The sequence below is a fragment of the Convolutriloba macropyga genome, chromosome 4 (assembly GCF_964194025.1).
Source record: "Convolutriloba macropyga chromosome 4, txConMacr16.3, whole genome shotgun sequence".
Lineage (NCBI taxonomy): Eukaryota > Metazoa > Xenacoelomorpha > Acoela > Convolutidae > Convolutriloba > Convolutriloba macropyga.
This window is the reverse complement of record NC_134471.1, coordinates 54,143,624-54,166,345: the sequence shown is the minus strand read 5'-3', so window position 1 is coordinate 54,166,345 and position 22,722 is coordinate 54,143,624. Positions and strand designations below refer to the sequence as shown.

At 34.3% G+C, this 22,722-nt stretch overlaps 1 protein-coding gene across 1 annotated transcript in view; it reads left to right on the top strand.

Annotated features, from left to right (window-relative positions):
• Positions 1 to 22,722, top strand: part of LOC142337758 (cullin-1-like) — a 64,257-nt gene that overhangs the window by 5,761 nt on the left and 35,774 nt on the right. Inside the window, exons 3-7 of the mRNA XM_075387254.1 lie at positions 11,256 to 11,477; positions 12,271 to 12,361; positions 13,795 to 14,250; positions 14,696 to 14,832; positions 18,062 to 18,253. Coding sequence (XP_075243369.1) covers positions 11,256 to 11,477; positions 12,271 to 12,361; positions 13,795 to 14,250; positions 14,696 to 14,832; positions 18,062 to 18,253 — 1,098 coding nt within the window. The remainder of the gene's footprint in view (positions 1 to 11,255; positions 11,478 to 12,270; positions 12,362 to 13,794; positions 14,251 to 14,695; positions 14,833 to 18,061; positions 18,254 to 22,722) is intronic.

Sequence of the window (22,722 nt, the reverse complement as noted above, 5' to 3'; positions counted from 1 at the left end):
TGACTACTAGAAAAGACAATAATAAAAATCAAATAACAAATATTAATTACGACCAAAACTCAATCTCTATAATTTAAAAAATCAAAGTCAACATCGTATTAGATAAAACCTTAAAAAAACAAATTAACCTCTACCTCATTAGGAAAGATATGGAACCTGTCCTCAATGGGACTGGGTAACAGGTCGACAAAAAATAGCAGAAAGGTGCGAAGTTCAGAAATACGTTTCTATAATTGAAAACAATTGATTTCAAAGTGATTAATATCATTAGATTTTAACTGAAATCGCTAAAAATTTTCATTCATATATCCATAGAAAGCAATTGAGACCTGTCATTATCCAGTGTACGTCATAAGACGTCAAAAGAACGAGAAATACCGCTAAAAGTAAAAAGTTCAATTAATCTTTTCTCGAAAATGGCAGTGAAGCCGTAAAAACCATAAATTTGACACTACGAACATTGAAAATGTTCAATTTGACGCTACAATATTTCAGAGCCAATGTGACCTACCAGAAATGTTATAATCTGAAAGGAAAACAAAACCCCTTTAAAATGTACAAATATATAAAAATCTCGAACATTTTATGAAATCTCGTTGTACCAGTAGAAACAAAATCGAGAAACAAATGGTTGAAACTAAAAACGTTATAAAGTTTAAATTATAGCTAACTGGAAGCGGGTTGTGACCTGTCTTTACAGAGACTAAGCTACAATTCGACCGAAAAACTAAGCTACAATTCGACCGAAAAAAGGCGAAGCTCAAAAATCCAGACATGTTTTTGAAAACATGTCCGGATTTTCAAAAGTCATATTTCAATATTTTCAGAAGTCATGACATAAAATTTCAACAAAAAGAGATGGATTATGTTGCAACACCTCAGAAAGCTAATTGGGGCTCATTATAATAGAGACTAAGTCACGAGGCTACAAAATAACAAATACAGGCAGAAGCCAAAACTTCGCAAACAATTTTACGACACCAGTGTTTGCGGCACTAGATTTATAAGATTTTATCTGCACAACAACTGTAAATCATCAGTTGCTTCTCATCGGGATAACAACGGGTCTTCCTTATAAAAAGGACTACGTGGAAATGACAACCAAAAGAGACCCAAAAATTGAACTGTGTAGAAATCTTGAAAATTTTAAACTAAATGGTCGAAGCCATCAGTCAAGATATAACCAACCGAGACAATAATGCTTGAATCAACAAAGTAGTTGAGACTTCTTATTAGTGAAATTGAGTTACATGGTGACGAATTTGAAAGCGAAAACGAGACAGTTGAATCTTTTTTTAAAGTTAACTGGAAAGTAATTATAACAAACAGCTATAAAATCAAAAATCTTTAAATAGTTTGTTATACGTCCTGGGGAAACAATTGAGACCTATCATCATCAGGTATATGACGTACAGCAACAAAAAAGAAAGAGAAACCTGCAAAATATAATAAAAATCCACTAAATTTTGCAAGAGAATGTCCCAGCCTAAACTAAGCATAAACTAAAAAAAGCAACAAAAACAGTTAAAATATTCAGATAGGCTGCATTCAACGCTTCGGATTTTACCAACTATGCTTCCCGTCAATTGGAGTTCTCAATAACGTGATAGTTTGACAAGGAAACAAGATGAACTTATAAAATGTGCAATTATGCTCAAAAAATAAAAATTGAAAACTCATCAGAACCAAGATACCATTAGTTAAATAAAAGCTTTACAGACATTAATGCACAATGCAGAAGAATTGGTTTTCCGCCCGTTTTACTGGCACTAAGCCAGAAGTTCAGAGAAGTAAGTTAAAAAGTGGCAAGGCTCAAAAATTCTCTGACATTTTCTTTAAACAATTATATTCAGTCATAAGAGACATTAGATGACAACTGAATGCGTTGTCTACTTTCAGTTATACCTCCGAAAAGAGCCAATTGGATCTTTGATTGGGGAGACTAAACTATTGGACTACAAAAGGTGCAACAAATGAAAGCAAAACAGAAGTCCATAAAATTTTACGGAAAGAGTTAGTCAGAGCTATAAAAACCATGAGCTTAATTCTGAAACCATAATATGTGGTCGTTGGGATTCATTTTTTGTAAATAGTTTTTGTCAATAATTGAGCTATGATTTGAAATGTTGGTATGTCAGTAATTTGCATAAATAACTATAAGTGCGAAAATATTATTTTAAAAAGGCGCGCCCCATTAGAATCCAATTTTTTTTGACGTTAGGATCCATAAGAGCAAGATCAGCCCTGTTATTGCTGCGTGTCTAAGAAAATTTTTAAATGTTCAAATGGCTGCGCAATAGATCAAGTTTTGAACGAACTTTTTCAGTGTATCAAAAATTAGTAATGCATTTTGTATAGTAAACGAATTTAAGTTTGCGAGGAACTGGCGAAATTGTATTTCCAGAAGTCTCTGAAAGCCAGCGTCAGTGCAACAAGCTATTTTTTGAGCCTACGAAGAATGTGAGGGCAGTTTTAGATGTCTACTTACAGCAAATTTTAAGAAAATGGGATAAAAAAGCATATTTGGTCTCATTTTTTTTGAAATTTGTCTGAATTTTGAAAAATTTAGCGTAATTTCTACCCAAAAAATTGGATTGAACTATTCAGCAACCCTCCTCCATCCTAAAAGATAAAATCAATAACACTACTGTTAACAATTGTAACATATTTTTAGCAAAATTGACGAAAATTTGGTCAAAAATACGGAAAATAAGAATAAAGCAACGGAATATCGTCTACTATTCGCAAAACTTTACACCTCGATAACTCCCTGTAAAACGCAAAAATTAAAAAAATCTTTCACTTTTCTACGCTGGACGAGCTTTCTAATGATACCACTCACAACTCTCTACAATGATTATATCTATCAGCCGAAATTGAATGAACAAAAAAACCAATTTGCGTATATAGTTCCTCCCCCCGCTAAAGTGGGTCGGAACAAAAATTGTCGAATATTGTTAAGTGCATATCGCGCGCGCAATATTACACGCCTTGCTCTATTTGATGAATTAGAAGATGCTACTAGTTCATCAGATTGAATTTCATTAAATGGGTCCAATTTTATAGCTACGAAATCGATAGCTGGGTGAGCTGTTATTGGCATTTTCTTGATGTTTAATTTCTACCGAAGAACTTTTGAAGTAATTTTTGTTGTCGTCTTTTCTTCAAGTTTGTCATTGGACCGTTTTTGGTTTTCTAGCTTTTCGTTTAAGCCAACGTCTCGTGTTTTGCTACAACAAGTGGGGTGCGCGCTAAGAAGTCAGAGTGGATTTTCCGGTGACTTTTTCCTTACAGCAGCTGAGTTTGTATGGGGAGGTCATTTGTTACCCTTTGGTATGAGTTATTAGGTCAACCATTTTGGGGATGCAATCTTAGTTTTTAACAAGGGGATCTCGGCAGTTTACTTCGCTGATATTGTCCGGCTATCTGCCGGCTTGCTTCATTTTCCGTTCAAATATTTATAGCGGCCTATATTAACCTAAATTAAAGTCATTTGAGGACCCTTTTGACCTTTTTTATTTCACCCTTTTCTGATCTGCCTTGACAAATCAGTCCTCTCCGATTGTACCTCTAACACTCGACCAACGTGCAATTTTGCTTTTGTAGAATTTCTTATCTGTTTTGATCTATCTGTTTCAGGCTTAGTTGGTTTTAATCTTTTATTTTAACTCGTCTCCGATTCATTTCTGGTATTCTGCTGTCATTTTGTATCGTTTTTCAGGGCTGACAGATTTGATTTGTCGTCCTGTGAAACAGAATAAACTGGCAATGACTCAGTCACAATCCTCTTCAAGCTTAACTGGTTTACTATCGTATAGCTTTGGGTATATATATATATATATATATATATATATATAGTCGACTTTATTTTTTGTTTTCGAGATGTTAGTTCGTCGGGATCCCAAAACTCATCTTGCAAAATGTTTTATTAATAGCTGACAACCGGTGTTATGGGCTGTAATTAAATTAGTGATTACTAGTATTTCAACTTAATATTTAAAAATATAAAAACAAATAGCCTGATATAATGGCGTGATGAAGGAATTTCAAGTCAATGACATTACATCTACTGAGTATGCAGTCTTTAATGCTTTTACAATTGAAGAAGTTTTGTTTCATATGGCTATATTGCGCTTTATACAATGGTTTGGATCCAAAATTTGTGATTGAAAATATGTAAATGCAATTGTGACAACTTTATTTAGTAGGGTTATATTGCCTTTTATGTATATACAATGATTTGGATCCATGTTTTTATTGCAATTGTGTAAATGTAATTCTGACAGTTTTGTTTAGAATGGCTATATTAAATTTGATACAATCAATGATTAGATTCAAATTTTCTGAATTGTGTAAATGAAATTGTGACAGTTTTGTATAGTATGACTATATTGCGTTTTATACAATGATTTGGATCAAAATTTTTATTTGCTCTTGAACGAAGTTCATAGCAATTATTGTAAACGCGTATGTTTTTGTTTTTTATGCAAAATTTTCGCTTGACTTTTTTGACTTTTCGAGTGACTTTTTAGCCCTTGACTTTTTGCGTTTCTTGTGATCTAAAATTCTCTCCCAATCACAATTTCAGGAAGCTGAATTCAATTGGCGGCAATTTAATACTAAAAGTCAGGTGAAAATTTCGCCGAAATTGGTGCCATTTTTCACTTTAAATTTTAATAATAGTATTTGTTAACCTCTACTGTGGTTGTTTGAAGCCCACTATTAAACTTCTTAGTCCCATTTAGGCTCCCCCCAACTGAAGCAGATTGCAATTGATTAGAGCTCCCACTAGTCGTTCGAGAGCAATTCTTCCGACGTGTTGTCGGTTATTGCAATTGTGTTAATGCAATTGTGACAGTTTTGTATAGTATGACTATATTGCGTTTTATACAATGATTTGGATCCAATTTTTTAAAATTCCAATTGTGTTAATGCAATATTGACTGTTTTGTATAGTTTGACTATATTGCGTTTTATACAATAATTTGGATCCAATTTTTTAAAATTCCAATTGTGTTAATGTAATTGTGACAGTTTTGTATTGTATGACTATATTGGGTTTTATACAATGATTCGGATCCCAGATTTTTATTCCAATTGCGTAATGTTATTGTGACAGTTTTGTATGGTATGACTATTTTGCGATTTATACAATGATTTGGATCCAGATTTTTTTAATTCCAATTGTGTAATTGCAATTGTGACATTTTTGTATAGTATGACTATATTGAGTTTTATACAATGATTTGGATCCAAATTTTTGTTTGCTCTTGAACGAAGTTCATAGCAATTATTGTAAACGTGTATGTCTTTATTTTTTTATACAAAATTTTCGCTTGACATTTTTGACTTTTCGAGTGACTTTTTCGACCTTGACTTTTGCGTTTCGCGTGATCTAAAATTCTCTCCCAATCACAATATCAGGCAGCTGAATTCAATTGGTGGCAATTTAATACTAAAAGTCAGGTGAAAAGTTCGCCGAAATTGGTGCCATTTTTTACTTTATATCTTAATAATAGTATTTATTAACTTCTACTGTGGTTGTTTGAAGCTCACTATTAAACTTCTTAGTCCCATTTAGGCTCCCCCCAACTGAAGCAGGCTGCAATTGATTAGAGCTCCCACTAGTCGTTCGAGAGCAATTCTTCCGACGTTTTGTCGGTTATGTTTTTTATTCCAATTGTGTTAACGAAATTGTGACAGTTTTGTATAGTGTGACAATATTGCGTTTTATACAATGATTTGGATCCAATTTTTTAAAATTCCAATTGTGTTAATGCAATATTGACTGTTTTGTATGGTATGACTATATTGCGTTTTATACAATGATTTGGATCCAATTTTTTTATTCCAATTGTGTTAATGCAATATTGACTGTTTTGTATAGTATGACTATTTTGCGTTTTATACAATAATTTGGATCCAATTTTTTAAATTCCATTTGTGTTAATGCAATTCTGACAGTTTTGTATGGTATGACTATATTGGGTTTTATACAATGATTCGGATCCCAGATTTTTGTTCCAATTGTGTTAATGTTATTGTGAGAGTTTTGTATTGTATGACTATTTTGCGTTTTGTACAATGATTTGGATCCAGGTTTTTTAAATTCCAATTGTGTAAATGCAATTGTGACAGTTTTGTATAGTATGACTATATTGAGTTTTATATAATGATTTGGATCCAAATTTTTATTTGCTCTTGAACGAAATTCATAGCAATTATTGTAAACGTGTATCTTTATTTTTTATGCAAAATTTTCGCTTGACATTTTTGACTTTTGAGTGTCTTTTTCGACGTTGACTTTTTGCGTTTCGCGTGATCTAAAATTCTCTCCCAATCACAATTTCAGGCAGCTGAATTCAATTGGCGGCAATTTAATACTAAAAGTAAGGTGAAAAGTTCGCCGAAATTGGTGTCATTTTTTACTTTAAATTTTAATAATAGTATTTGTTAACCTCTACTGTGGTTGTTTGAAGCCCACTATTAAACTTCTCAGTCCCATTTAGGCTCCCCCCAACTGAAGCAGATTGCAATTGATTAGAGCTCTCACTAGTCGTTCGAGAGCAATTCTTCCGACGTTTTGTCGGTTATTCCAATTGTGTTAATGCAATTGTGACAGTTTTGTATAGTATGACTATATTGCGTTTTATACAATGATTTGGATCCAGTTTTTATATTCCAATTGTGTTAACGAAATTGTGACAGTTTTGTATAGTATGACAATATTGCGTTTTATACAATGATTTGGATTCAATTTCTTAAAATTCCAATTGTGTTAATGCAATATTGACTGTTTTGTATAGTATGACCAAATTGCGTTTTTTACAATAATTTGGATCCAATTTTTTTAAATTCCAATTGTGTTAATGCAATTGTGACAGTTTTGTATAGTATGACTATATTGGGTTTTATGCAATGATTCGGATCCCAGATTTTTATTCCAATTGTGTTAATGTTATTGTGACAGTTTTGTATGGTATGACTATTTTGCGTTTTATACAATGTTTTGGATCCAGATTTTTTTAATTCCAATTGTGTAATTGCAATTGTGACATTTTTGTATAGTATGACTATATTGAGTTTTATACAATGATTTGGATCCAAATTTTTATTTGCTCTTGAACGAAGTTCATAGCAATTATTGTAAACGTGTATGTCTTTATTTTTTATGTAAAATTTTCGCTTGACATTTTTGACTTTTCGAGTGACTTTTTCGACGTTGACTTTTTGCGTTTCGCGTGATCTAAAATTCTCTTCTAATCACAATTTCAGGCAGCTGAATTCAATTGGCGGCAATTTAATACTAAAAGTCAGGTGAAAAGTTCGCCGAAATTGGTGCCATTTCTTTAAATTTTAATAATAGTATTTGTTAACCTCTACTGTGGTTGTTTGAAGCCCACTATTAAACTTCTTAGTCCCATTTAGGCTCCCCCAACTGAAGCAGATTGCAATTGATTAGAGCTCCCACTAGTCGTTCGAGAGCAATTCTTCCGACGTTTTGTCGGTTATTCCAATTGTGTTAATGCAATTGTGACAGTTTTGTATAGTATGACTATATTGCGTTTTATACAATGATTTGGATCCAATTTTTTATTCCAATTGTGTTAACGAAATTGTGACAGTTTTGTATAGTATGACAATATTGCGTTTTATACAATGATTTGGATCCAATTTTTTAAAATTCCAATTGTGTTAATGCAATATTGACTGTTTTGTATAGTATGACTATATTGCGTTTTATACAATAATTTGGATCCAATTTTTTTAAATTCCAATTGTGTTAATGCAATTGTGACAGTTTTGTATAGTATGACTATATTGGGGTTTATACAATGATTCGGATCCCAGATTTTTATTCCAATTGTGTTAATGTTATTGTGACAGTTTTGTATGGTATGACTATTTTGCGTTTTATACAATGATTTGGATCCAGAATTTTTTAATTCCAATTGTGTAATTACAATTTTGACATTTTTGTATAGTATGACTATATTGAGTTTTATACAATGATTTGGATCCAAATTTTTATTTGCTCTTGAACGAAGTTCATAGCAATTATTGTAAACGTGTATGTCTTTGTTTTTTTATGCAAAATTTTCGCTTGACATTTTTGACTTTTCGAGTGACTTCTTCGACGTTGACTTTTTGCGTTTTGCGTGATCTAAAATTCTCTTCTAATCACAATTTCAGGCAGCTGAATTCAATTGGCGGCAATTTAATACTAAAAGTCAGGTGAAAAGTTCGCCGAAATTGGTGCCATTTCTTTAAATTTTAATAATAGTATTTGTTAACCTCTACTGTGGTTGTTTGAAGCCCACTATTAAACTTCTTAGTCCCATTTAGGCTCCCCCCAACTGAAGCAGATTGCAATTGATTAGAGCTCCCACTAGTCGTTCGAGAGCAATTCTTCCGACGTTTTGTCGGTTATTCCAATTGTGTTAATGCAATTGTGACAGTTTTGTATAGTATGACTATATTGCGTTTTATACAATGATTTGGATCCAATTTTTTTATTCCAATTGTGTTAACGAAATTGTGACAGTTTTGTATAGTATGACAATATTGCGTTTTATACAATGATTTGGATCCAATTTTTTAAAATTCCAATTGTGTTAATGCAATATTGACTGTTTTGTATAGTATGACTATATTGCGTTTTATACAATAATTTGGATCCTATTTTTTTAAATTCCAATTGTGTTAATGCAATTGTGACAGTTTTGTATAGTATGACTATATTGGGGTTTATACAATGATTCGGATCCCAGATTTTTATTCCAATTGTGTTAATAATATTGTGACAGTTTTGTATGGTATGACTATTTTGCGTTTTATACAATGATTTGGATCCAGAATTTTTTAATTCCAATTGTGTAATTGCAATTGTGACATTTTTGTATAGTATGACTATATTGAGTTTTATACAATGATTATGATCCAAATTTTTATTTGCTCTTGTACGAAGTTCATAGCAATTGTTGTAAACGTGTATGTCTTTATTTTTTTATGCAAAATTTTCGCTTGACATTTTTGACTTTTCGAGTGACTTTTTCGACGTTGGACTTTTTGCGTTTCGCGTGATCTAAAATTCTCTCCCAATCACAATTTCAGGCAGCTGAATTCAATTGGTGGCAATTTAATACTAAAAGTCAGGTGAAAAGTTTGCCGAAATTGGTGCCATTTTTTACTTTAAATCTTAATAATAGTATTTGTTAACCTCTACTGTGGTTGTTTGAAGCCCACTATTAAACTTCTTAGTCCCATTTAGGCTCCCCCAACTGAAGCAGGCTGCAATTGATTAGAGCTCCTACTAGTCGTTCGAGAGCAATTCTTCCGACGTTTTGTCGGTTATGTTTTTTATTCCAATTGTGTTAATGCAATTGTGACAGTTTTGTATAGTATGACTATATTGCGTTTTATACAATGATTTCGATCCAATTTTTTATTCGAATTGTGTTAACGAAATTGTGACAGTTTTGTATAGTATGACTATTTTGCGTTTTAAACAATGATTTGGATCCAATTTTTAAAAATTCCAATTGTGTTAATGCAATATTGACTGTTTTGTATAGTATGACTATATTGCATTTTATACAATAATTTGGATCCAATTTTTTTAAATTCCATTTGTGTTAATGCAATTGTGAGAGTTTTGTATGGTATGACTATATTGGGTTTTATACAATGATTCGGATCCCAGATTTTTGTTCCAATTGTGTTAATGTTTTTGTGACAGTTTTGTATGGTATGACTATTTTGCGTTTTGTACAATGATTTGGATCCAGATTTTTTAAATTCCAATTGTGTAAATGCAATTGTGACAGTTTTGTATAGTATGACTATATTGAGTTTTATACAATGATTTGGATCCAAATTTTTATTTGCTCTTGAACGAAATTCATAGCCATTATTGTAAACGTGTATCTTTATTTTTTATGCAAAATTTTCGCTTGACATTTTTGACTTTTCGAGTGACTTTTTCGACGTTGACTTTTTGCGTTTCGCGTGATCTAAAATTCTCTCACAATCACAATTTCAGGCAGCTGAATTCAATTGGTGGCAATTTAATACTAAAAGTCAGGTGAAAAGTTCGCCGAAATTGGTGCCATTTTTTACTTTAAATCTTAATAATAGTATTTGTTAACCTCTACTGTGGTTGTTTGAAGCCCACTATTAAACTTCTTAGTCCCATTTAGGCTCCCCCAACTGAAGCAGGCTGCAATTGATTAGAGCTCCTACTAGTCGTTCGAGAGCAATTCTTCCGACGTTTAGTCGGTTATGTTTTTTATTCCAATTGTGTTAATGCAATTGTGACAGTTTTGTATAGTATGACTATATTGCGTTGTATACAATGATTTGGATCCAAATTTTTAATTGCTCTCGAACGAAGTTCATAGCAATTATTGTAAACGTGTGTGTCTTTATTTTTTTATGCATAATTTTCTCTTGACAATTTTGACTTTTCGAGTGACTTTTTCGACCTTGACTTTTTGCGTTTCCCGTGATCTGAAATTCTCTCCCAATCACAATTTCAGGCAGCTGAATTCAATTGGCGGCAATTTAATACTAAATGTCAGATGAAAAATGCGCCGAAACTGGTGCCATTTTTTTCTTTAAAACCTAATAGTGGTCTTTTTTAACCTCTAGTGTGATTATTTGAAGCCCACCATTAAACTTCTTACTCCCATTTAGGCTCCCCCCCAACTGAAGCAAGCTGCAATTGATTAGAGCTCCCACTAGTCGTTCGAGAGCAATTCTTCCGACGTTTAGTCGGTTATGTTTTTTATTCCAATTGTGTTAATGCAATTGTGACAGTTTTGTATAGTGTGACTATATTGCGTTTTGTACAATGATTTGGATCCAATTTTTCTCATTGTAATTGTCTAGATGCTGTTGTGACAGTTGTTTAGATTGGGTAAAAATATCAGTTTGGGTATAATGGCATTGGGTAAAATGTCAGGTTGGGTATAATGGTATTGGGTAAAATCGCATTGGGTAAAATTGAATTGGGTAAATCGTTCTGACACCGCTTTTTATACAATGCGTTTTATACACTTGTATCCGAGTTTTCTGATCACAATTTTGTAAATGCAATTGTGATGGTTTTGTGTAGCGTGGCTATGTTGCGCTTTATACAATGATTTGGATCCAAATTTTTTATTGCATTTGTATAAAAACAGTTGCCAGTGTTGTTAGCAATAGCCAGTGATTGTTACAAAAAAAATGTGGTAATAGTTTCTATTCTTCTATAGGAGTGCAGAGCTCAACCAGAAGAGGACATGTTAATGTTCTACAAGCGAAAGTGGGAATCGTACATTAAAGCAGCTTCTACAGTTGACGGTCTGTTCGAGTATGTGAACAGGACGTACGTGCAGAGACAGAAAGATCAGAACTCACCTATTGGTAGTTTCATCGTGAATGATTTGGCACTGGTCGCTTGGAGAGAGACTTTTTACTTCAGTTTAAAAAACAGAGTAAGTGCTAGAAGGCAATGGGCCTAACTATTTTAATGTAGGCTTACAACAAGCACGTTTGGACTGCATAATTTAAAATGCCAGAAGTTCAATACATTGCCAAAAATTGACTTACCATGAATTTTTGGGATTTCAAAAGTTGCACAATGCGTGTTTTAAGCAAGCTTGCGTGACTGCAAAAATCGTTGCGAAACTCTGGTTTAACATTTCAACGTTTCTCGAAAGCAAGAAGTTATCAGTGTAAGTTGTCAGTGTCTTCAAAAAACGTAAGGTAGCCTATTCGGAACTGGTTGCGTAAGTAATGGTGACTCTGCTTGAGGTCACTGAGAAGCGGTTCGAGATATTAAGTCAGAAGTTCGAAGTGACTTCTGCAGAGTCACGTAACCATGCTTAAAACACGAAACGCGCACGTTTTAAAATGACGAAATTCAACGGAGGTCAGCTTCTGGCTATGTAGCAACTTCTGGCATTTTAACTTCTGGCACTGTAGACTTTCGGCATTTTAAAATGTGCACGTGAGCGTTTTAACAAATATTTCGCTGTACAAAATTGATTTTTCAATTGGCAAAAATGTCCCAAGCGATTATTGTTCAGTGAGAAAGTCTATATTAGTGACTGTGACGTTCAGGAGATGAGTGAGTCCGGAAAATTGTACACTGAAAGCTTTATTGAATCTTTTTGATCTAATTGTTATAACTGAATTGTCCAAAATTGCTATTCTATTAATTATTTTCCCAAAATTCTGTTGTTGACCCCTAAAACCTTGAATTTACGGTAGGTTGTGTATGTTTAGATTACCTCAGCGCTGTTCCAGCTGATTAAGAAGGAGAGGAGTGGCGAACAGATCAACACAACGCTAGTCTACAATGTGCTACAGTCACTTGGTAAAGCATACCCTTTCTGATTTTGAATCATGTGGAATTAATATAATGGCGGAAAAAAATCAAGGTATATTTTATTGGGTTTTCTAGTGTCATCAACTGGGTAATTGGTGTCTGGGTAGAATATCTGGGTTAACTGGGAAAATATCCGGAAGCGACAGATAATATCCGGAAGCGACAGATAAATTCATTTAGTAAGGTTAAAAATTTCGGGAAATAGTTGAATGAAGAAAAAGTTCTGTGTTTAATTCTGGGTTTTTAGTGCCTCAGACCCGATAAATTTGAAATGTTAAATTATATAAACTAGCTGAAAATATTTCAAAACGACATAATTTTCAGTGTATTGTTAATAGCCGCCCTCATCTTCTCAGCTGGCTATTATAGCGCTCCTATTTTTTTTTTACAATTCAAAGAATTTGAATTGTATTGGGGCGCTGTCTTTTTTTTTAAGATCTGTTCACACATTTTTATGATTTTTGAAGTCAAATTGGAGTAGTGATTTTGGTCACGCCGAAACAGGAAATGGAGCGAAAAAGCGAGTGGTTTTGCGGCGTGAAATTTTTTCGCTCTAATTTTAAAGTAGAGTGAGAATATGGTGTTTGAACTAAAATTCGCTTTATCGGTAGTGATTTTTTGTTCACATGCGGCAATTTCACTTTGATTTTTACTGTTTTTTCGATTTTTTGGATAGGATTTTTTTTCTAAATAATTTTTCCAATCCATTCATAGTCCGTTCTAGGTCTAGTTTTCTGTTTAGTCAATGAAAATTCTTTGAATTGTACGTCAGGACTTGTCCTGCTATGTTTTTTACTTCGTCGAATAAAAAAATGTTTCGCTTTACCTCATTTTGCCGCCTTTTCAACATTTTGCGTGAAATCTTTTTGACTTCTCTAGGCTAGTTTCTCTCTTCTCTCATTCTGCTAAAAGTGATTTTGAACATCAGTTGCTCAGCAAAGCAATTCAAATTGAACAGAGTCAGTATAAAAAATTGAAGTCAGAAGTAGAAACGGGATAAACCCATAAAACCCAATTTCAGATGCCCGCTAATTGAACGTCGTTCCTATAAGTCTTAGTTACCATCTCTAATGCTTATTGGTATTGATAGTAGCCCCTGTAGCCTCTCTCTAAAACAGAAGTACAACCACGAAATGCCATCAAAATAAATCGGACTTAAAAAAATGTTTTTGCACAAAAATCTTTTTTTTTTCAATATCTTCTGTTATTTCAATCCCAATCATGCTTATTGGAATCAACGGCGGCTATTTTCCGGCAATCTGCCGGGTATGTTTTATTCAGCATAAATATTCTGGAATATTTACTAGAAGCTTCAAAGCTCTACTTAAAGTCCAGCCAGTTGTATTTTCGGAAGCATGAACAGAAGTAGAGAACATCAAGAGATTTAGCAGTCTGAAAATGATGAGTTTTTTGTGCTTCAGTTACCTTAAGTATCCCCAACCCATGGGAACAGCCACGAGCCATACCTGCACACGTGGGCAGTCCCAGCTCAGCTAACACATTTCAAAGCCACTCCCCGCACCACCAGATAAACTCTGCCGGAAATATGGGCGGCATCCGAAGTCTGAAGAAAGAGAATGACAACCTGCCACATCCCACATTTTTCTATAAAGATAACTTTGAAGATGACTTTATCCGCGAAACTGAATTTTTTTACAGAGCCGAGAGTGAAAAGTTTATTCGAGAGCATTCGTTTACGGAGTACATGGCCAAGTCTGAGGCAAGGTTTGAAGAAGAGAAGTTCAGAGTGTCCAAATATTTGCACCCGCAGACGGAAAGACCTCTGATAAAGTGCTGTGAAGACATTCTGATCACTGCACACATTGAACGTTTCTATCAAGAATACGCGGTGCTTCTACGAGATCACAAAGTTGACGGTGAGTTAATACTCCTGAATAATGATAACTGGTGGAAAAGGTGGAATATTATTCTACAAAGTACGGAATATACGAAATGGCCAATCCTTGAGAATTCAATTTAATGTCGATATTGAGTTCTAAGTTATATAGAACTATTTAAGTAGTTAATGTCTCGATAATGGGATGGTGATAGTCAAATAGTAACCTACAGTGGATTAGAAATATGGTGGCAGACGCTATATGTAAACACATGCGCTACCGTTTGAAGGACACGATATTTTAATTTTGGGATCGTAGAGAGCAAGTTTTTTATGTAACTATCTAGCTGATGAAACTTTGCAGCGAAAGGCTTCTGCGCGTTGCTTGCAAATAATATAAAATGTCAGTTCGACTTCGGTTTCTGCTTGGGGTTCTCTGAACGTGGACCTTTCTGATAATTGAGTAAATATTTGTTTCTTTTCAGACTTGTCTCGTCTATACAGTTTGTGTGTGCGTGTGAAGGATGCACTAGAGAAGTTGCAAGACATGTTCCAGGTGCACGTTAATGCCAAGGGAGTAGAGGCTATGCAAAGGGTCACTGAGGAGGTCGAGAGGTCAAAGGTTAGAGCAGCCACTATTGCGCCAACTGCAGTGATTAATGACTGTTCCTTCACTTGGGAAAATAGTTTTTTTGTAATCATTTTATGAGTTAACAAATTTTAACCAAATTTTCAATACAATTATTTTACTTAAAATAGCATAATTAATACGAATTAACTATTACAACAGTCTGGTTAATAGGTACGGCCATTGTAGAGCTCGATTTGCTTAAGGTAGAGGTTTATATAGGTTTAACAATGATTAATTGCTCTCAAACGAAGTTTGTAGCAATTATATTTGTCCTGTCGGTCTTTTTTTAATGCGATTTTTTGCTTGACTGATTTTTCGTCTGACGCTTTTGACTTTTATCCTCAAAAACGGGATAAACAGGTCGCGCCCAGCGGGCAGTAAGTGCTCTTAGAGCCTTTCAGCTATGTTTCAGCTCAAACTGTTTTGGAGACTTATACTTATGGTGTGAAGGGCGGTTCTTAGAGGTTGAGGCACCCCCCCTCCCCCCTGCTGACCCCCCACCCCCCACCGCGCTGTTGCCCCCCCCCCAACCCAGTGTTGCCCCCATCAGCCCCCGGTACACCCCCCCCCGTGGCTAGCTACTGACGAAGCCAACCACTCGCCGGTCGTTTGAGAGCAATTCGCCCGACGTTAGTCGGTTGTTTTATACGAGCTGTTCTTTTCCTGAATGCAATCTTCACTGACCTGTTTTGTCTCTTTAGGTTCTCGACGAGTAAAAATACTCTTTGAGGACCCATCCAGGCTGTTATATTTTATTATAGCTGCGAAGCTGTAAGCTGAGCGTAGCTATTTTGCGGTGCACTTGGTTTTTACGACTCGAAGAGGAGTATTGGTTTTCTCTCGGTCTTTTTTTACAGGAAGTAGATTTGTTCACGCGGCATTTTGACCTAAAAGCGAAAGTGAGAAAAGCTGTCTTGGTGAAGATTTTCGCTAAGCGACAGAAGTTTCTTGATCATGTGCTGCGTTTAGTGAATGACTTTTTGACTTTGAAAAGTAGTTTTTGACTGAATGGCACAAATAGATAACCGTTTTTATCCGTTTTTTGGACTAAGTGGCCCAATTTTTTTGTTTTTTAATTTGATTTCTTATAAAAATAAAGTTTATTCGATACTTTATTGAAATGTCAACCTCGGAAATTGATTCCACAGTGTTTTGCAGAGCCGGAAAATTCGTTTCAAATTGAAAATTGGCACATATTTCTTGATTTTTTAGTTAACTCTTGGCTTTTTTTTCTATTAATTTCTTCACTTTTGGATCTCTTAACCGTCTTTTTGTCAAAAATTAGTTAACATGGCAACTTTTCCTTGATAATTCATATACTCAACGCCTCTTTCTACCTCGATGTAATTTTGTTTTATAAAATTTACATATGCTAATCCGATTTTGGTAGTTTTTTCCGATTTTCGTCAGTTTTTTGTTTGTATTTTGGTTGTAATTGATAGAAATAGTCTTTTTGTGCAACATGAGCGACTTTAATTTCGTTTCAATAGGAATTCAATTATTTTTTGGCGTTAGGTTTTTGAAAAACAGTTAAAACTTTTTCATAAATGCTGTCTTAAAAGTTTTTTGACCTTTTTTTTGCAAAATGTTTTTTTTTCGTATTTATGAATTCAGCTTTTTCCTATTTTTTGTTCTCTTCAGAAAAATAGATCTTTGTATCGGATGATTAGTTATCTGTTATATGTTTTGAAAGCTGAACAATGAAATGTATTCGTTTTTCTTGATTTTTTTTTTGATTTTTAACTTTCAAAAATCAAGAATGTGTTTTTGTTACGGTGTTCCTTACATTGTGCCCATATTCTTCACATTCTAGTAAGTATCTTTCTATCTTTGTCCTGGCACCTACTTTTATTTTCGGTTTATTGATTTTTTCAGTACTTAAAAATGAATGATTTCAGCTTTTTCTTAGATTTTCGTCATTTCTTTGTTTTGCATTTGATTTCATTCAACATAAGGCAGTACTGAGAGTTTGATAGCAAGCCGTTTCCGCAATTTTCACTTAAGACTTTTTATTGCAACTTTTTTCCGGCCTTGGTATTAAATTAAACGATTTTTTGCCTTTGAATATTCTTCTGCTCATGTCTTTTCGAATTAGTATGAAATCATTTTGTCTAGCACATGTACAACAAGGAACAAGTTTGTGTTGTTTTTTGTCTTAATTGCAGTGATTGGAAGTGTAATTATAGGTGTTTTCTGATTCTTAAGTTTGAGCTTTATTTTTTGAAAAGTTTTAACTTATTTTTTGAAAAGATTTCAAAAGATTTCTAAGATTATTGTCTGCCGTTTGCTTTCGCAATCTTTTTCAGATTAAAATCATGAATTATTTGAGGGCAATTGATAACCTTGTCAACTTTTCAGTCTATCACTTTTTTGACCACTTTAATTTTTTCGGTTTTTAACGTTACCAAACGTTTTCAATGATATAAACTTTTGCTGCATTTTGTTGCTCTTGATGACAGTGGTTTAAGTTTCACCAATTTTTAGAGCAGACTTGGAGAGGTAGTGAGTTAATGGTTTAATACAAAAAGTAGTGGCTTCCGCTGCAATTACGGTTTTGTTAGTGAAGTTTTGGTGCTTCGAGTCGCTTCCGGAATTCTTCCGGCTATGTTTTTTGTTTCGTCGTCTGACGCTCTTTTTTCGTTTTACATTTGTTCACACAGCAAAGCTGAGAAAGTCAAATTTTTTGAATGACTTCTTCCTCTCACTAACGGCATTTGCGCGCGTGACGTCATTTCTCACTCACTTTAGCGAAAGTTTTTAGGTTATTTGCGTGATTAGATTTTGATCATACGTGACTTACCTCACTCGATAAAATGACTTTTGCACTTTAAAACTTAAGTTCAATTTGAATTTGTTTAAGGTCAAAGGAACTCATATGTGCAGTAAAGGTCCCTAATAAGAGGTTTCTGCGGGATGAATTTTAACAAGCTTTATTAAATTATCGCTGAATGTTTTTTACCCTAGTTTTTTGAGCGGCGTCATTTTTTTTTTCAATTTAGATCTGTATCTGTTTCTATCTCTATTATATGGCACGCAGGTCTATTCTTTCGTAGCTATTCCGGCAATCTGCCGGCTATGTTATATCCATACTGTAGCTGGTACAAGAATCGAAACTTAAAGATTATTTTAAAGCATGATTTAATCACCAATGACCTATCCGAGGACTTTGCTTACCCGAGAATGGTTTGATGCCAATGTGCATGACATTTTTTTTTTGCAGGGAGCAGCAGGAAAGTCGGAGCTACCAAAGTTATTTGCAGAGGGTGTGATCTCAGTACACAAGCAGTTCACAGACCTGATCCAGAAAGCATTCGCAGACAACTCCCACTTTGTGACTGCACTGGACATGGCCAATGAGCAGTACATCAACCGCAATCCAGTTACTGTCATGCAGGCTGCACAGAATCAACAGGTACTAAACTACATTCAAATCTTCAATGGAAATAGAATACTTGAGACCAGTTGGTTAAATGGCTAGCATATTAGGCTTGCAGGTGAGGAATTTATGGTTTGGGGATCCAGTGCGCATTCATTGACCCAATAATTGCACTCTTTTACCTTCTGACAGGTCCTTTTCTTCGTTTGTGTATAGGCTTTTAACTTAAAATAATTGAAAGGTAGTGAAAGGTAGAATACAACATTTATAATAGAAACTGTTTTGGAGACTTATACTCATGATGTGAAGGGCGGTTCCTAGAGATTGACCCCCCACACCCCCCCCCCCCCCTCCCCATATCAGCCATATCCAGATAATTGGAAGGTAGTTGAAAACATTGATAATAGAGATATACAATGAACATTACAGGGGGAGTGGTCTTAGTTGGCATCCAAAACTACTCCAATATTGAGCTGAGCAAGATTTCTGTTATCAGCTTAGGGCTAAAATTATCGACTGTAAAAATTTACGATTCTCTCTAATCTTGAAAGTGGTTGGTATTATCAAAATGGCTGACAATAATCGTGTCTTCTACGGCTTCAACTCTTTTAAACTTATCGCTTTTCTGGTGTAGGAAGTTAACTCGTTCCATGTTTGGTGCCCTGTGGAGCTGAGTAGTATTCCGTGGAAATAAATTCTGCATATAGATAGGAGCCTTCGATCGATTAGCTTTAGCCAAGAGTTTCAACTATTTGAAAATGATGCTTGCTCTGTAGATAACCAGTGTAGGGCTTGGAGTAAACGCTTTGATAATGTCATACTTAAAAGTTTCAGTTTGGTGTTAATTTCTTAAAACTATTCGATAAGTTTTTCAATTAATCGATGGTGTATGACATTGCAATTATCGAAGCTCGGAAGAACAGAGGGTGTTACGGTTTCTTTTCTTTGCGCCTAAGAACTTGGAAATGAGATTTTCCTAGCTGCTTGCACAACACGTTTATGCTACGGTTAACCCGATCTTATTGTCAAAAGAAATTCAAGCAGCTTACTGACATTTTCAACGAAAACTCGATTTTAAGTTTAAAAAAGTCAGTAAAAGCTCGAAAAATACAATGAAGATTGCAGAGAAACCAATTGACTGTTTTGCTGTTGTTGTTGACTGGTTTCTTCTACACATAGCCTTTTTTTTAAATAAAATTAAATCGAATAAACGTTTTTCTAACGTTTTCTAGTTCGAAGATAATTTGATTGTCGTGACCATAAATTTGATAATGGACCTAAACGCGAACCTTGTGGAACTGCTACCTCAGTCTGAAATCATTGACAGCTCAGTTTCAACCGTGACTCGAGCTTTAATATCCCCGTTTTCACGGAAAATTAAGACTCCCATCAGTGGCCAGCTTGTTTTTTTTTCGAGCTGTGAAGCTGTAAGCTGAGAGGAGCTATATTGTGGTGATCGTGGGTTTTTCTGCTTCGTTGTCTGACGCTCTTTTTTGTTTAATAGCCGCACAGCGATAGCTGGGGCTATTATTGGCCTTCTCTTGGTTTTTACGACTCGAAGAGGAGTATTGGTTTTCTTAAGGTTTTTTTTTTTTTTACCGGAAGTACTATTCGTTCAGACGATGTTTTGACCTAAAAGCGAAAGCGAGTAAAATTGCAGTGTGAACTAATTTTTTCTGAGCGAGAGAAGTTTTTTGATCATGCGCTGCGTTTAGTGAATGACTTTTTGACATTGAAAAGTAGTTTTTGACTGAATGGCACATATAGATAACCGTTTTTAGCCGTTTTTTCGTCTAAGTGGCCTAGTTTTTTTTGCTTGTAATTTGGTTTTTTGTAGAAATAATTTTTAATCGATGCTATGTTGAAATGTAAACCCGGGAAATTGTTAGCACAGTATTTTGCATAGCCTGAAATTGCGTTTCAAATGCGAAATTGGCACATATTTCTTGATTTTTTAGTTAATTTTTGGCTTTTTTTTCTATTAATTTCTTCATTTTTGGATCTTTTAGCTGTTTTTTGTCAAAAATCAGTTAATATGACAACTTCCCTTTGATAATTCATATACTCAATGCCTCTTTCTACCTCGATGTAATTTTGTTTCATAAAATTGTACATTTGCTAATCCGATTTTCGTAGTTTTTTGCAATTTTTTTTCAGTTTTTTGTTTGTATTTTGCTTTTAATTACTAGAAATAGTATTTTGGGGAAGATGAGGGACTTCAATTTCGTTTCAATAAAAATTCAATCATTTTTTGGTGTTAAGTTTTTGAAAAAACAATTTTTTTTCATAAATGCAGTCTTAAATATTTTTTGACCACTTTTTTGCAAAATGTTTCATTGTTTCGTATGTCTGAATTCTGCTTTTTCTTGTTTTATTCTGTTCAGCAAGCTGGATTTTTGTCTCGAATGACTCGTTGTCTTTTCTATGTCTCGAATGCTGATCAATGAAATGTACTCGTTTCTCTTGATTTTTTTAAATTTGATTTTTAACTTTCAAAAATCAAGAATTGGTCTTTTTGTCACGGTGTTCCTAACATTGTGTCCATATTCTTCACATTCTCGTTTGTATCATTCTAGTTTTGTCCTGGCACCTACTTTTGTTTCCGTTATATTGATTTTTTCAGTTGTTAAAAAATTGAATGAATTCTGCTTTTTCTTAGATCTTGGTTTCTTCGGTTTGCAATTGATTTAATTCAAAATAAGGCAGTACTGGGAGTTTGCTAGAAAGTCTTTTCCAACATATCGACTTATTACTATTCATTGCAATTTTATTCCGGGCTGGGTATTGTTTTTAGACGATTGTTTGCCTTTGAATATTATTCTGTTGCTTTTGTTTTTCTATGAATAATTTAATTTTTGAATTAGTATGAAATCTTGTTGTCTAGCATATATACAACAAGGAAGAATCATGTATTATTTTTGTCTTAATTGCCGTGATTAGAAATCTAATTTTAGTGGTTCTCTGATTCTTAAGTTTGAGCACTCTTTTTTGAAAGGTTTTTATCTGCCGTTTGCTTTCGCGATCTTTTTGAGATTAGAATCATTAATTATCTGAGGGCAATTGATGGCCCTGTCAGCTTTGTCAGGCTATCAGTTTTTTGACCATCCTAAATATTTCAGACTTTTTTAACGTTAGCAAACGTTTTCAATAATAAAATTTTGCTGCATTTTCTTTCTCTTGGTGACAGTGATTTAAATTTCACCGATTTTTAGATCAGACCCGCGGAGGTAATGAGTTAATGGTTTAATACAAAAGGTCATGGCTTCAGCTTTTTGTGGAGTTGTGGTGCTTCGAGTCGCTTGCGGAATTCTTCCGGCTATTTTTTTATTTCGTCGTCGAGATTTTTGTTACGACCATATGAAGTCACAACCACTTTAAATCTGCTTTTTGTTCATTCGTTCATGCACTTGCAACTGAAGTGCATGTGTGATGTCATTTTTCGCTCTTAGTGGAGCGAGTTTTTTTGTTCATTCGCGTGGTTAAATTTTTGGTGACACTTGACTTACCTCACTTTCAAAAATGACTTTCTAAATTTTTGCAATTTTTTGACGATTGTTTTGTTCTACTGCCTCAAATGGGTATCAAAAAGACCCCTATTACTTGAGCAATTTTTAGATAATAAGTGGCGACAGTTTTGAGGATATGAAGTTTGTTTTTGTTTAGAAATATGACAAAAAATGGCGAAAACTGAAACCATTTTTCTTAATTAATTGCTCTCAAACGAAGTTTGTAGCAATTATATTAGTCCTGTCGGTCTTTTTTTTTATGCGATTTTTCGCTTGACCAATTTTTCGTCTGACGCTTTTGACTTTTCGTCCTCAAAAACGGGATAAACAGGTAGCGCCCAGCGGGCATTAAGTGCTCTTAGAGCCTTTCAGCTCTGTTTCAGCTCAATCTGTTTTGGAGACTTATACTTATACTTATAGTGTGAAGGGCGGATCTTAGAGGTTGAGACACCTCCCCCCCCCCTGTTGACCCCCCACCGCGCTGTTGCCCCCCAACCCAATGTTGCCCCCCATAAGCCCCCCGGTGCACCCCCGTGGCTAGCTACTGACGAAGCCAACCGCTCGCCGGTCGTTTGAGAGCAATTCGCCCGACGTTAGTCGGTTATGTTTTTTTTGCAGTTTTTTTGTTTTTTCCTTGTTTTTTAGTTAAGTTTCTTAGCCTATTATGACTTGACTACTATACTATTGTCTTTTATCAGTATCTGGATACCCTATTGGTTGAAATGAATTTTTCTTTGTTTTTATGTGCTTTTGTAATATCAAAAAAATTTATCAACTTTTTCCAGTTTTTTAGTCCAAGTTGTTTGTAAGAGCTTATTTTTTTCTCATGATTTGGCTGCAAGTATTTTTCGAAAAGTCTATTAAGTGGTTTTAGTAAGTACTAGTTGTTTTGAGAATGTAATTTTTGGCAGAAACAGTTGTTTCGGTATCTCAATTTATGAAAAAAATTCCATCAGATTTTTTTATCATTTTTTAACAGATTTGATTTTCTTGGTTTTT